We start from the raw sequence: 14,973 nt of genomic DNA on the forward strand, positions 1-14,973 counted from the left end.
TGCTTGAGGCTTCCCTATCACCTGACATGTGTGACATGTTCTATAGAATTTGACTACATCCCTGCACAATCCAGGTCAATAAAAATGATTCTGCATCTTCACCTGTGTCTTTCTAATTCATAAATGCCCCCCCCCCCCACCATTGGAATTTCAAGAGCTATCCTCAGATTCTCATTTCTATACTCAAATAGGATAACAATCTGATCTGCCTCCCTGCAGCTTTCATTTGCTGAAATATGATATGGCTTCCATTTTCTCATTAAAATATTACCCTTAAGGTCTGGAATGCATTTTGCCTCTGTTTCTGTTTAAGCTCTCTAATATAAATGTTGTATTTGTAAATCTTTTTTCTGTAATTCCACTAACTGTCTTGAGTTAAACACTTCAGCTGAACTGTCCAGTTCTGCTCTGCCTTCCTGAACAATGTAATCAAACACAGCATCAGTTAATTGGATTTTAACACCTTATTCCAGCCTTTGAACTCCCTGTCCTTCCTGTTTTCCTTCTTTTAACCTATGAGCCTGTGAGCTCATTATCACAAAATCTGGAAACAATCCAGCATGCTCTGTCTGTAACACTGCTGTTGAAAACTCTTCTACAAGCTGCTCAACTACCATAGGCATCACCTACATTTGTGATCCAGCTATTTCATTACCCAAAATAAATTGAACCGCTGCAATGGGCAATTTTTCCACCACTCCAACAGTCACATCACCTGTTTTCCACTCACTCTTTACATTTATTTTCCACAATGGAATAGGTTTAGCATCTTAATGAAGTCCACCTGTTCCTACAATACTCCCTCTGAACAACAAATGTTACTATTCCATAACATCAAGGATTGACTAACCGTGTCTCTTAAAATTTTAACGTCTTTATCTACTCCACCCTGTACACATGGAAAGACTTTCCCTGCACATAAAAAATCTCTCAACTTTTCTGCAACCTGTTCCTCTGAACACTCTTGGTTAAATTATGAACAGATTCCCACTTCTTTACCAATCACTGATTCTTCCTGTTTTATCTGTACATGAACCACTGGTTTTTCCTGTGCCTAAACCTCAGAACGTACAGTACTCTTACTTCCAGAACTTTTCTGTACCCCCATAATTCGAACCGATTTTCCCTGCAATTTCCAACATACTGACTTTGTGTGTCCAACTTTATTACAATGAAACCATTTCAATTTTTGAATGCTGCTTCTACCCTCAGCACCTTTTTATTCTGGGAAAAAAAACCTCCTGGGAATTTCCACCTACTCCGTCTCTTCCCTGACTACCCACCTTCCTTTCACCTTCACACTTTCTATCGTTTTCCGATTTGAAAGGGTGACAATTAAAAGGTTTAGCTCTATGAACTAACTCATAATCATCAGCTACCTCTGCTGCTCATCTTACTGTTTGAACCCTCTGTTCCTCCACGAGTTCTCACAACCGAAGAAATTGAATCTTTAAATTCTTCCAAAAGAATTACTTCTCTAAGAGCTGCATATATTGTCTCTATCAACCAGTCAAAATTACTTTGTTTTGCTCTTTCAAACTCAATATAAATTTTCCCAAGGCTGTTTTCTCATATCGTAAATTTCTGCCTGTATGCCTTAGGAACCAATTCATATGCACTCAAAATAGCCTTTTTTACCATATCATAATTCACTGACATTTCTTCTGACAGCAAAGCATATACCTCACGTGCTGTACCCACCAACCTGGATTGTAACAAAAATGTCCAGTTTCCCTGTGACCATTTCATCTGTTTAGCTATCTTCTCAAATGAAATAAAGAATGCTTCAACATCTTTTTCCTCAAACTTTGGAAAAGCTTGTACAAATTTGAACATCTCCCCATTGGGTTTTAGGTTAAAGTTATTTTCATCATCAGAATTTTTCTCGGAATCTGAGGTCTCTTTTTTAACTTCTAGCCTTTAAAGCTGATATTCTCTGCCTCTTTCCTTCATTCTCTCTTCCATTGCTAACTTTTCCCTCTGGAGATCAAGTTTCCCCTTTTCCATTTCTCTCTTTTTCCCTTTTGTTTCTGCTGCCTCTCGTTCCAGTTTTTTTTCATTTCCAACTCTTTTCCCTTATCGTTTGCCTCCAATTCATGTTTCTCAGTTCCTTTGCTTGTTCAAATTCAAGCCTCTTCATTTCACGCTGAAGTCGCATTACCTCCAGCTGTGACTCACTAGTGTCTGGTATTACTTCCAACTTTAAATGCTGTGCTATACCTTCAATTATATCTGCTTTTTTATCCCCCGCAGGAAACCCCAATTATAATTTACCTGCCAATTCCAGTAACTTTAGTTACAATTTGTAAACCAGCCAAAGTTATAACTTCAATCCCAAACAACTCTGACAACGGCCAAAGCCATATTGCAGTCTCACCACTACAAGAAACCTCACCCCGACTCTTGAATTCAGAGTGCTTCTCGTACTCGGAACCTTAAGGGTCACCAACTCCAAAAAAAATCATGGAATTTCAAATATATCCCGCAAAGAGCCCGCAACTATGTTATGGCGCAGCCTATGGTAAATTCTGAATTGTCCAAATCCCAGAGAGAAACTTGAAACAACTGCCGCAACATGTTTTGAAATTTGTATATATTTTGAGATGCATGCCCCGAATTTGGTAGTAATAAAATCTCCAAGTCTTATAGATTTTCACAAAACTAGATTAAATATTCCTAGCAGAAAGGAAGATGGTTGTTGTTTTTGGTCAGTCATCTCAGCTGCAGGACATCACTGCAGGAGTTCCTCAGTGTAGTGTCCTCAGCTCAACCATCCTCAGCTGCTTTATCAATGACCTTCCTACCATCATAATGTCAGAAGCGGGGATGTTCGCTGATGATTGCACAATGTTTGGCACCATTTGTGATTCATCAATGAGCAGTCCATGTCCAGATGCAGCAAGATCTGGAAAATATCCAGGCTTGGGCTGACAAGTGGCAATGACCATCTCCAACAAGAGAGAATCCAACCATCGCCCTTTGATGTTCAATGGCATTACCATCACTGAATCTGCCACAGTCAACATCCTGGGGCTTGTCACTGACCAGAAACTGAACTGGACTAGCCATATAAATAGTGTGGCTACAAGAGCAGATCAGAAGCTAGGAATCTTGCAACGAGTAACTCACCTCCTGACTCCCCAAAGCCCATCCACCATCTGTAAGGCACAAGTCAGGAGTGTGATGGAATATTCCCCACTTGCCTGGATAAATACAGCTCCCACAACACTCAAGAAGCTTGACACTGTCTAGGACAAAGCAGCCTGCTTGATTGGCACCACATCCACAAACATTCATTCCTTCCACCACTGATGCACAGTAGCAGTAGTGTGTGCCATCTACAAGATGCACTGCAGGAATTCACTAAAGCCCCTTCAACAGCACCTTTTAAACCCACGACCACTACCATCTAGACGGACAAGGACAGCAGATAGTTGGGAACACCACCACTTGGAAGTTCCCCTCCAAGTCTCTCACCATCCTGACTTGGAAATATATCACAGTTCCTTCATTGTCGCTGCATCAAAATCCTGGAATTCCTTTCCTAACAGCCCTGTGGGTGTACCTACACCACATGGACTGCAGCAGTTCAAGAAGGCTGCTCATTCCTTCTAAAGGGTGGCTCGGGATGGGCAATCAATTCTGGCCCAGCCAGCGAAGCCCATGTCCTGTGAATGAATTTAAAAAAAGAAGAAATGACTTTAAATAAATAAAAAGATCCATAAATTACTACAATGGTAATTTCTAAATCCCCTAATCAATCTAACTCCCAGTTACATTTTTGTTAAGGCAACAGTAAGACACATAGATTTTAAAATACTCAGGCAAAGAAACATTGATAGAATTACCTGGAAAAACTCAGCAGGTCTGGCAGCATTGGCGGAGAAGAAAAGAGTTGACGTTTCGAGTCCTCATGACCCTTCGACAGAACTTGAGTTCGAGTCCAAGAAAGAGCTGAAATATAAGCTGGTTTAAGGTGTGTGTGTGGGGGGCGGAGAGATAGAGAGACAGAGAGGTGGAGGAGGGGGGGTGTGGTTGTAGGGCCAAACAAGCAGTGATAGAAGCAGATCATCAAAAAATGTCAACGACAATAGTACAATAGAACACATAGGTGTTAAAGTTGGTGATATTATCTAAACGAATGTGCTAATTAAGAATGGATGGTAGGGCACTCAAGGTATAGCTCTAGTGGGGTTTTTTTTATTATATAATGGAAATAGGTGGGAAAAGGAAAATCTTTATAATTTATTGGAAAAAAAAAGGAAGGGGGAAACAGAAAGGGGGTGGGGATGGGGGAGGGAGCTCACGACCTAAAGTTGTTGAATTCAATATTCAGTCCGGCAGGCTGTAAAGTCCCTAGTCGGAAGATGAGGTGTTGTTCCTCCAGTTTGCGTTGGGCTTCACTGGAACAATGCAGCAAGCCAAGGACAGACATGTGGGCAAGAGAGCAGGGTGGAGTGTTGAAATGGCAAGCGACAGGGAGGTTTGGGTCATTCTTGCGGACAGACCGCAGGTGTTCTGCAAATACCCTGAACAAGTCGACTTCCAAGTGAGTTTTCTTAACTTCAGTCCTTTGAAGACAGCAGCTTGAGGCATAGATGATGGAAGCTTTTTCACACATTTGTAAGATCTTAAAAATGCCTTCTCTTACACACAGCCCTTGCTCTTTCTTTATACATATCTTCCTATTTGAATGCAAATGCCCATTGTTTCACTGTGTCTTTGAACTCTATCTCCCTGATAATAAAACCCTCTCATACCACTAAGTTATACCATTAATCTTTGGGAAAAATAAACTTCACCTGGCTACGTGACACATTTCACCCCTCCTTTGAAAACAATCTAGCCTGGTGTATTTCAAAATGCAAATGTTCCCTTAATACCTATGTTTCTAAACTTCTCCATGTTTATCTAATTAACATTTCAAATTTAACCTATCTTCTTAGATCAAAACACCCAGACTCACTGTCTCTAATTCACTTAAGTCTCTCTCTCTCTCTCTCTCTCACACACACACACACACACACACACACACACACATACACATACACATACACATACACATACACATACACACACACACATACACACACACACACACAGACACGGATGTATCCCACTATTACTCTATTTTACAATAAATTCCAATAACGTTATAAGAATGATTATATCTTCTTGACAAGTCATTAAGCATGTTCAGGTCAGAAATCGATAGATTTCTGGATACTAATGACAACAAGGGATATGGGGATAGTGGGAAAAATGGAGCAAGAGGTAGCTGATCAGCTGTGATCTGTTTGAGTGGCGGAGCAGGCTCAATGGCTCGAATGGCCTACTCCTGCTCCTACTTTCTATGTTCCTATGATGGTTTCAATGATTTCAACCAATGGTTAGATCCATGTCTGTGTTTTGTATTATGTTTGTTGTTTATTGTTATGGTCTTTTGAGCTTGGGTACTTTCTGACTAAATAACACCATTATTAACTCAAGTCAGCACAAATTTACAGAATCAAAATATTGACATAGAAAGTACAGCACAGAATCAGGCCATTCCGCCCAACTGGCCCATGCCAGTTTTTATGCTCCACACGAGCCTCCTCCTCCATCTTTCTTCTCCGTATATCTTTCTATTCCTTTCTCCCTCATGTTTATCTAGCTTCCCCTTAACTGCTATTCACCTCAACCAATCCCTCTCGTAGTGAGTTCCTCATTCTCAGCGCTAGTCACTATTTGTGACTATCTCATTTCTTCTAGGTTTGGACTGGCCCGCAAGTGGAACTATTTCTGCATCTACCCTTTCAAACTCCTTTCATTATCTTAAAAACTTCTATTAGCTCATAACCCATTTAATTTTCGTTAAATTTGCGTCAACAGGAGTAACATCAGATGAGTTCTTTGAAGGGTGTGGTGTGATTCCGTCGGCTAGGTTAACACCCATGCTGTGAAGGTGAAAACCTATCCCAATGCCTTTAGAAAGCTGTTCAGTGTATATTAATAATCTGCTTCCATTGTAAATATTAGGTGAAATGCTTGTGGAAAATTGTTAAAGTGTGCAAGATTTGACACAAATTCCCATGATTCTATGATTTTTAGAATTTAGATGTGGATACAGTTGCATAGTGGTTACGTAAGTGGACTGGTAATCCAGAAGCCTGCAACATCCAGAGACATGAGTTCAAATGCCACCCCATTAGCTGTGAAATTTAAATTCAATTAAATAAACCTGAAATAAAAAGTTAGCGTCACATGAAACTGCTGGATTGTCGTAAAATCCCATCTGGTTCACCAATGCCCCTTTTTTAAAAAATCGTTCATGGGCTAGGCCAACATTTATTGCCCATCCCTAATTGCCCTTGAGAACTGAGTAGCTTGCTAGGCATTTAAGAATCAATCATATTGCTGTGGGTCTGAAGTCATATTTTTCCTTCCCTAAAGGACATCAGTGAACCAGATGGGTTTTTGCGACAATTGACAATGGTTTCATGGTCGTCATTAGACTTCTAATTCCAGTCCTTTTTTTTATTGAATTCAAATTTCACCATTGAACCCAGGTCCCCAGAGCATTACCTTGGATTATTAGTCCAGTGACAATACCACTATGCCACTGCCTCCCTTTTAGGGCATCCTTACCTGGTCTGGCCTACATGTACTCCCAGCCCACAGCATTATGGTTGACTCTTAACCGTCCTGCAAAATAGCTTACCAAGCCACCCACTGGTACTGAAAAAGGTGGCTCATCTCCTCAAGGGCAATCAGGGATGGGCAATAAATGCTGGTCTTGGCAGTGGTGACCACATCCCATGAATGAATGGAAAACAAAATTAATGTGGCTATTTTTCCTCCTTCTTCTTAGTCTGGGCCCCATCTTTGCACTGTTCGTGCCTTTCTACTTCTCCATTCCAAGTGTTCAAGTGACGCAAATCCTGGGCAGGTTTTCCATAACAAACAAGACCTTGGTCTACATTGTGGGTCTACAGGTATGTATACGATTGTAACAGTGGCATGTTGGTAAGGGAAGATGTGTTTTGATTTGAAATTTGGACTGATGTTTCTCAATATAAATCTCTTTCATGATCAAAATGCTGAACTGGTGCCTACGTAGGTAATATCAATATTATGGCATTGATTTGCCTGTTGGTAGTAGAGAGACTCTCAGTCCCTCATTTTTCCTTCCTGCCATTTTCTCTCAGTTCTTCAGCTTTCACAGAATTCTCAGCCACCCAGAATTCTCCTTTATAGGACAAATTATTTGTGCATTTTCATGCATCCTGTGAAAGACGGTTTCACACTTTAAAGAGACAAAGTGTTTATCAAAAGTGAAACATAAAGCAGGATAGGCAGCTTCTGTGAAGAGTTTACATTTCAAGTGCACACACCCTTCTTTAGATCTGGAAAACGAGAAAGTGTAGTCATATTGGTACAATCGGAGAAAGTGAAGAGATATACTGAATAAAAGCAGGTAGCTCCAGGAGGGTTCTTGAATGGAATGATACAGTTGATAGAAATATTGAAGAAACAGGTTCTGTACATAGCTTGTTCAGTGGAAAGACTGATGAAATGCTGAGACATTGTAAGGTGGTAAACATCCGTCCTATTTCACATCTACTCATGATCACTGATATCTCTTTAGTGGTGCACTACACCTCACCGACCACTGGTGTCACTACTGCGTAAAATCCATCTTCTTCACCCAGCCTCAAGATTAATCTTCACTTCCCTCTCTCTAACAGCACCCAGTCTTTTATTTCATTTGTCATTCCTTTTCTTACTTGCACTATTACACCTTGCACACTCCATGAATTTGAGCTCATCCAAAAATCTGCTGGCCCATGTCCTAACTCACACAGAGTCCCATTCCCTATCACCACTCTGCTTGCTGACCAACATTGGTTTAAGAGTCCAGCAGTGCCTCCATTTTAAAATTCGGATCCTTATTTTCAAATCCCTCCATGTCCTCACCTCTCCTTATCCCTGTAACCTCCTCCATGCCTACAAACTGTGAGCCACACAGGAGGTCAGTGGGATTCATCAAGTGCCAAATTGGCAACTTGATAATTGATGACTCAGATTCAAAATAGCCACTGAACAAGAAGTTCCAGCTTGATCCCATCCTTCTCCCTATGGTCTGCTCCTTTCTCAACGTGGAATTGGCCTGATCCCAAGAATTAAAGTCATAATAGCACAGAAGGAGGCCATTTTTCCCATCAAGTCCATTCCAGCTCTCTAGTGCAATCCAGTCAGTCCCATTCGACTGCTCTATCCCTGTAGCCCTACAGGTTTATTTCCCTCAACTGTCCATCCAATTTCCTTTTGAAATTATTGATCGTCTCTGCTTTCACCACTCTCGTAGGCAGCGAGTTCCAGGTCATTATTACTTATTGCATAAAAAAAGTTCTTCCTCTCATCCCCCGCCATATCTGGTTTCCAAACTTTAAATCTTAATCCCCTATTGCTTGTCCCACCAACTAATAGAAGCAATTTTTCCTTGTTTACCTTATCTAAACCTGTCATCATCTTGTACAACTCTATCAAACCTCCCCTCAACCTCCTTTACTCCAAGGAGAACAATTCCAGCTTCTATAATCTAAGCTTGTAGCTAAAATCCCTCATCCCTGGGACCATCCAGGTGAATCTCCTCTGCAACTTCTTAAGGACCCTCCCATCCTTCCTAAAATGTGTTATTAGAACTTGGCACAATTCTCTACTTGTCGCCTAACCAGAGCTTTAAAAATATTCAGCATAACTTCCCTGTTTTTGTACTTATGAAGCCCAAGATCCTATATGCTTTGCTAACCTGGACTCTCTCAATATGTACTGCCACCTTCAAAGATCTATGCACATGCACCCCCAGGTCCCTCTGTCCCTGCATATTCTTTAGAACTGCAGCATTTAATCTGTACTGTCTCTCCCTATCCCTCCTGCCAAAATCTCCTCACATTTCCCTGTATTAAATTCCATCTGCTACTTATATAAAAGCAAAATCCTGCAGATGCTGAAAATCTGAAATAATAACAAAATGCTGGAAATACTCAGGTCTGGCAGCATCTGTGGAGAGAGAAACAGAGTTAATGTTTCGAGTCGAATGACTTCTTCAGAACTGAAGGGAGGTAGAAATGTGATGAGTTTCATGCCGTTGAAAGCGGGGAGGGGGTGGAAGAACAAAAAGGAAGGTCAGGGACAGGGTAGAGGGCAGGAGAGATTAAATGACAAAGATGTCATGGAATAAAAGGCAAAGGAAGTGGCAATGTTTGTAGTAAAGAAACAAAGCATTTGTCCGGAGTGAGTGTGAATGGCAGAATAATGAACAGCTCTATCCGAAAGCAAAAACATGAAAAACAAGATTAAGACCAGCATACATGGTAAAACACATAGAATCAAAATGGAGGACAGAGTTCATAGTCTGAAATTGTTGAACTCAGTACTGAGTACAAAGATGTAAAGTGCCTAATTGGAAGATAAGGTGCTGTTCTTTGAGCTTGTGTTGAGCTTCATGGGAACGTTGTGGCAGGTGATGGACAGAAATGTGAGAGTGAGAGCAAGGTGGAGAAGTAAAATGCCAAGCAACCAAAAGCTCAAGGTCATGCTTGTGAACTGAGCAGACTGAACCCTTTCTTGAACAAGGGTGTCACATTTACCACTCTCCAATCCTCTGGTACCTCTCCTGGATCCAGGAAAGATTGGGAGATTTAGGTAATCCTACCTCACACCCCACTTCTCTCGGCAACCCGAGGTACAAGCCATTGGACCAGATGACTTCTCCACTCCCAGCATAGTCAGCCTTTCTAGTATATCCTGCTTAGTAGCTTTCACACCACCTATTACTTCTGCCATCTCCACTTCTATTTATATTTTATCAATATCCTTTTCCTTAGTAAACACTGATGCAGAGTACATGTTAAGTATCCTAGCCTTGCCCTGCACATCTAAGCATATATCACTCTCTTTATCTCGAATAAGCCCCACTGTGCCTCTGCTACCTGCTTACTATTTACATGCTGGCAAGAGATTTTTGAATTCCATTTTATTTTAACTGCCATTCTATTCTTATATTTTGTTTTTGCCAGTCTTATTTTCTTCTTCACTTCCCCACTCAACTTATTGCATTGGGCCTGGTTCTTGCTTGCATCATACACCCTTTTTTTTTGTTTCATCATGTCCTCTATCTCCATTGTCATCCAACAAGCCCTGGCATTGGGTCCGCTACCTTGTTGGCATGTACTTAGCCAGTACCTGAAAAATCTCCCCCTTAAAGATCACCCATTGCCCTGTTATAGTTTCTCCTTTCAGTCTTTGGTTCCATTTTACCTTGGCTAGATCCACTTTTATCCCATTGAAGTTAGCTCTCTTCCAATTTAGCAGCTCAACTTTATATTGCCCCTTGCACTTCTCCATGACAAATCTAAACCTTATGATAAGGTGATTACTGCTACCCAAGTGTTCTCCCACAGGCATTTGATCCACTTGGCCCACCTCATTCCCCAGCACCAAATCCAGATATGTCTCCTTCCTAGTTGGGTCAAGAACATACTGGTCAAGAAAGTTCTCCTGAACACATTTCAGAAATTCCTCCCCTCTTTCCCTTTACTCTAAGATTATCCCAATCAATATTTGTGTAATTAAATTCCCCTAGTACCTTACATGTCTCTCTGATCTCCTTTGTGCTACCATGAGCATTAATCTTAGTCTGCTTTGAAGAGAAAAAAAATAGCAATTGCTGATACAATATTGATAAGGAAGGCTTGTATTTGTAGTTCATCTGCAGTTCACCACTTATATTTTGTTTTACTTTGTAGCTTTTGACGTCTAGTACCACGATATGGATTTTGGCCTTGAGTGGACTGGTAAGTACTCTTCCCCTTTGTTTAAAAATAATCCTTTTGCTGTAGTTTTAATTTTACATCAATTGCTTTGAAGGTTATCATGGTTGTGTTGGAGGCTTGATTGCTGTACTGTGGTTGTGAATTTACTGAAGTATATGGAATTTTCAACAAGCCATTCAGCCCAAATGATCCATGTCAGTGTTTATTGTCAAACCAAGCCTGTTCTCACCCATTGCATCTCACCCTATCAGCTTATCGTGCTCTCTCATGTCCTTATCTAGCTACTCTTCAACTGTTATCTGCCTCAGCCATTCAATATCATAGAAAGTTCCACATTCTCAGCACTCACCAGATCAAAAAATTTCTTTTGAACATCAACAGTATTGAATATTTGGTTATTTACGAGGAAATAAATGAACATTACATAGAATATACAGGACAGCCGTTCACCCCGGCTGGTTTGCTGGTGTTTATGCTGCACACGATCCTTTCTAGATTTTATGAGTGACTATCTTATATTTATGTTCCCTTATTTTGGACTCCCCCAACATGTGGAATCCGCAGTGTTCAACTGCACCTTTTTGGATAAAAGCTGTATTGGATTTATCTTTTCTGTAAATAAGACCATAAGACATAGGAGCAGAAGTAAGCCATTTGGCCCATCGAGTCTGCTCCGTCATTCAATGAGATCATGGCTGACCTGATAATCCTCAACTCCACTTGCCTGCCTTTTCCCCATAACCCTTGATTCCTTTACTGATTAAAAATCTGTCTACTTCAGCCTTGAATGTACTTAACGATTCAGCCTCTACAGCCCTCTGCGGTAAAGAATTCCACAGATTGACTACCCTCTGAGAGAATAAATTACTCCTCATCTCTTGTTTTAAATAGGCACCCCCTTACCCTGAGATTAAGCCCTCTGGCCCTGGACTCTCCCACAAGGGGAAACAACCTCTCACTATCCTCCCTGTCAGGCCCCCTAAGAATCTTATATGTTTCAATAAGGTTGCCTCTCATTCTTCTGAACTCCAATGAGTACATCACTCCATCCCCAGGCTCAACCTAGTGAACCTTCACTGGACTACCTCCAATGCCAGTATATCTTTCCTTCGATAAGGGGACCAACATTGTTCACCGTATTCTAGGTATGGTCTAACTATTGCCTTGTATCGTTTTAGCAAAACTTGCCTATTTTTATACTCCATTCCCTTTGAAATAAAGGCCAACATTCCATTTGCCTTCCCTGTTACCTGTTGAACTTGTATGTTGGCTTTTTGGGATTCATGCACAAGGACTCCCAAATCCTTCTGTGCTGCAGCCTTCTGCAGTCTTTCTCTATTTAAATAATATTCAGCTCCTCTATTCTTCCTGCCAAAGTGCATAACCTCTACCCCTGCTTCTATTTCTTATGATCTTAATGTTTGCATTGCTATTCCCAGCATCAGGGGAGTTGCATTTCCAGAAATCTTACCTTGGTTGCATATGAACGTGCGAATTAGGAGCAGGAGTAGGCCACTTGACCCCTTGATCCTGCTTCACCATTCAATAAAATCGTGACTGATCTGATTGTAACCTCCGCTCCATCTTCCTGCCTACCCCGATAACCTTCCACCCCTCTGTTTCTCAAGAACCTATCTAGCTCTGCCTTAAAAATCGTCAAAGATTCTGCTTCCACTGCCTTTTGAGGAAGAGAGTTCCAAAGACTCAGGACCGTCTGAGAGAAAACATTTCTCCTCATCTGTCTTAAATGAGCAACGCCTTATTTTTAAACCATGACCCCTCGTTCTAGATTCTCCCATAAGAGGAAACATCCTCTCCACATCCACTCTATCAAGACCCTTCAGGATCTTAAGGGTTTTGGTCAAGTCACCTCTTACTCTTCTAAACTCCAGTAGATGCAAGCCTAATGTGTCTAACCTTTCCTCGTAAGACAACATGCCGATTCCTGATATTAGTCTAGTACACCTTCTCTGAATGGCATCTAACACATTTGCATCTTTCCTTAAATAAGGAGATCAATACTGTACATAATACTCCAGATATGGTCTCACAAATGCCCTGTACAACTGAAGCATAGCCTTCCTACTTTTATATTCAATTCCCCTCACAATAAACAATAATATTCTATTAGCTTTCCTAATTACTTGCTGTACATGCATACTAGCTTTTGTGATTCATGCACTAGGACACCCAGATCCCTCTGAATCTCAGAGCTCTGCAACCTTTCACCATTTAGATAATATGCTTTTTTACTTTTTTTCCCGCTAAAATGGACAATTTCACATTTGCCCACGTCATACTCCATTGCCAGATCTTTGCCCATTCACTTAACCTATCTATGTCACTTTGTAGCCTCCTTATGTCATCTTCACTCTTCACCACTTACTTTCCTTCCTATCTTTGTGTCGTCAACAAATTAAGCAACCGCACCATCTGTCCCTTCATCCAAGTCATTTATATAAATTGTAAAATGTTGAGGCCCCAGCACTGATCCCTGTGGCACACCACTCGTCACATCCCACCAACCAGAAAAAGATCCATTTATGGCTATCCTCTGTTTCCTGTTATCTAGCCAATCTTTTATCCATGCCAATATGTTACCCCCTACACCATGAGCTTTTATTTTTGCAATAACCTTTGATGTGGCACCTTCTCAAATGCCTTCTGGAAATCTAAGTACAGTATGTCCACCGGTTCCCCTTTATCCACAGCACATGTGATTCCTTCAAAGAACTCCAATAGATTGGTTAAACATGATTTCCTTTTCATACAACCAATTTGACTCAGCCTGATTATCTTGAATTTATTTAAGTGCCCTGCTATAATGACTTTAATAATAGCTCCTAACATTTTCCCTATGACACCTGTAGTTTCCTGCTTTCTGCCTCCCTCCCTTTTTGAAGAAAAGAGTTAATACCTGCTTTTTTCCAATCTAATGGGGCCTTCCCCAAATCGAGGGAATTTTGGAAAATTAAAACCAACACATCAAGTACTCACTAGCCACTTCTTTCAAGACCCAAGGATGAAATCTATCAGGACCTGGGAATTTGTCAGCCTGCAGCTCCAGCAATTTGCCCAATACCTCGTCTCTGGTGGTTGTAATTTTTCCTGAGCTCCTCCCTCCCTTCCATTTTGTGATATACAGCTATTAAAGCGACGGCTGAAGCAACAGTTCACAGTGTCAGTTATCAGTTGCCAGCACTCTTGCCTTGGAGTCAGAACATTGGGTGTTCAAGTCCCACACCAGAGGCTTGAGCTCCAAAATCCAGGTTGACATTTCAGTGTCAGACTTGCCATCTTTCTCCAGCCTCCGAACATCACTCAAGTCCCTCATCCTTGGTACCATTCTAGTGAATCTCCTCTGCTCACTCTCTAAGGCCTTATCATCCTTCCTAAATGTGGTGTCCAGAATTGAACACGGTATTCTCGCAGAGGCCTCACCACTGTTTTATCAAGGTTTAGTTAGAATTAGAACTCCAATTCTTGCTATTTATGCCAAATCATAAATGTCATTGTTTGCTTTATAACGCTCCTATGAAGCACCTTGAGGTATTTTATTTCATTAAAGGCACTACATAAATACACATTACTTTTGTTGTTATCCTGTAGATGCAATTCACTGTCCTAAAGGTACATTTACCCATTCTTTCTCCAGCATAGGCTAAGTATTGTTTTTTTGTGAAATTAAAACTCCTCAGTTGGTAACGTTTTTAGCACATTGGGTAAAATGAAGCAAGTTATTTGTTTTCATAGTTAACACCATTGTTAAAATGGTCATCAGAGGAATTCCATTATCAGCACACGTTCCTACTTTGGTATCACCGTGTAAGTTCAAGGCCTGGATTTACTATTGCAGATTTACTGCTCCCAAGTTATTGTGTCTGGCATGTACTAAGGAAGAACACTACATACACTATTGCTAAGTGGCAGTGAGATTTCTGGTTCCTGAATACTGGGTTGACATCCAGCAGGATATGTACGCTCCCCGCCTCCACCCCACAACCCCTCTCCGATCCCGATGGGAGTGGTGTAGCATATCCCCCTATCACATCTAACCAGTCCTCTTCCAGGGACTTGTTGGTCTGTCTAAAGATCTGTCCACATAAAGGGTGCCCCTGTTATAGAAACAATACAATCTGCTGGATGGAAACAC

The 14,973-nt window shown here is 41.1% G+C and overlaps 1 protein-coding gene across 3 annotated transcripts in view; it reads left to right on the top strand.

Annotated features, from left to right (window-relative positions):
• ubac2 (UBA domain containing 2) overlaps positions 1-14,973 on the top strand; it is a 241,499-nt gene that overhangs the window by 110,130 nt on the left and 116,396 nt on the right. For all 3 annotated transcript variants that reach the window (XM_041199466.1, XM_041199467.1, XM_041199465.1), the window contains exons 5-6: positions 6,854-6,977; positions 10,794-10,841. In XM_041199466.1, coding sequence (XP_041055400.1) covers positions 6,854-6,977; positions 10,794-10,841 — 172 coding nt within the window. The remainder of the gene's footprint in view (positions 1-6,853; positions 6,978-10,793; positions 10,842-14,973) is intronic.

The sequence above is a fragment of the Carcharodon carcharias genome, chromosome 11 (genome assembly GCF_017639515.1).
Source record: "Carcharodon carcharias isolate sCarCar2 chromosome 11, sCarCar2.pri, whole genome shotgun sequence".
Taxonomy (NCBI): Eukaryota; Metazoa; Chordata; class Chondrichthyes; order Lamniformes; family Lamnidae; genus Carcharodon; species Carcharodon carcharias.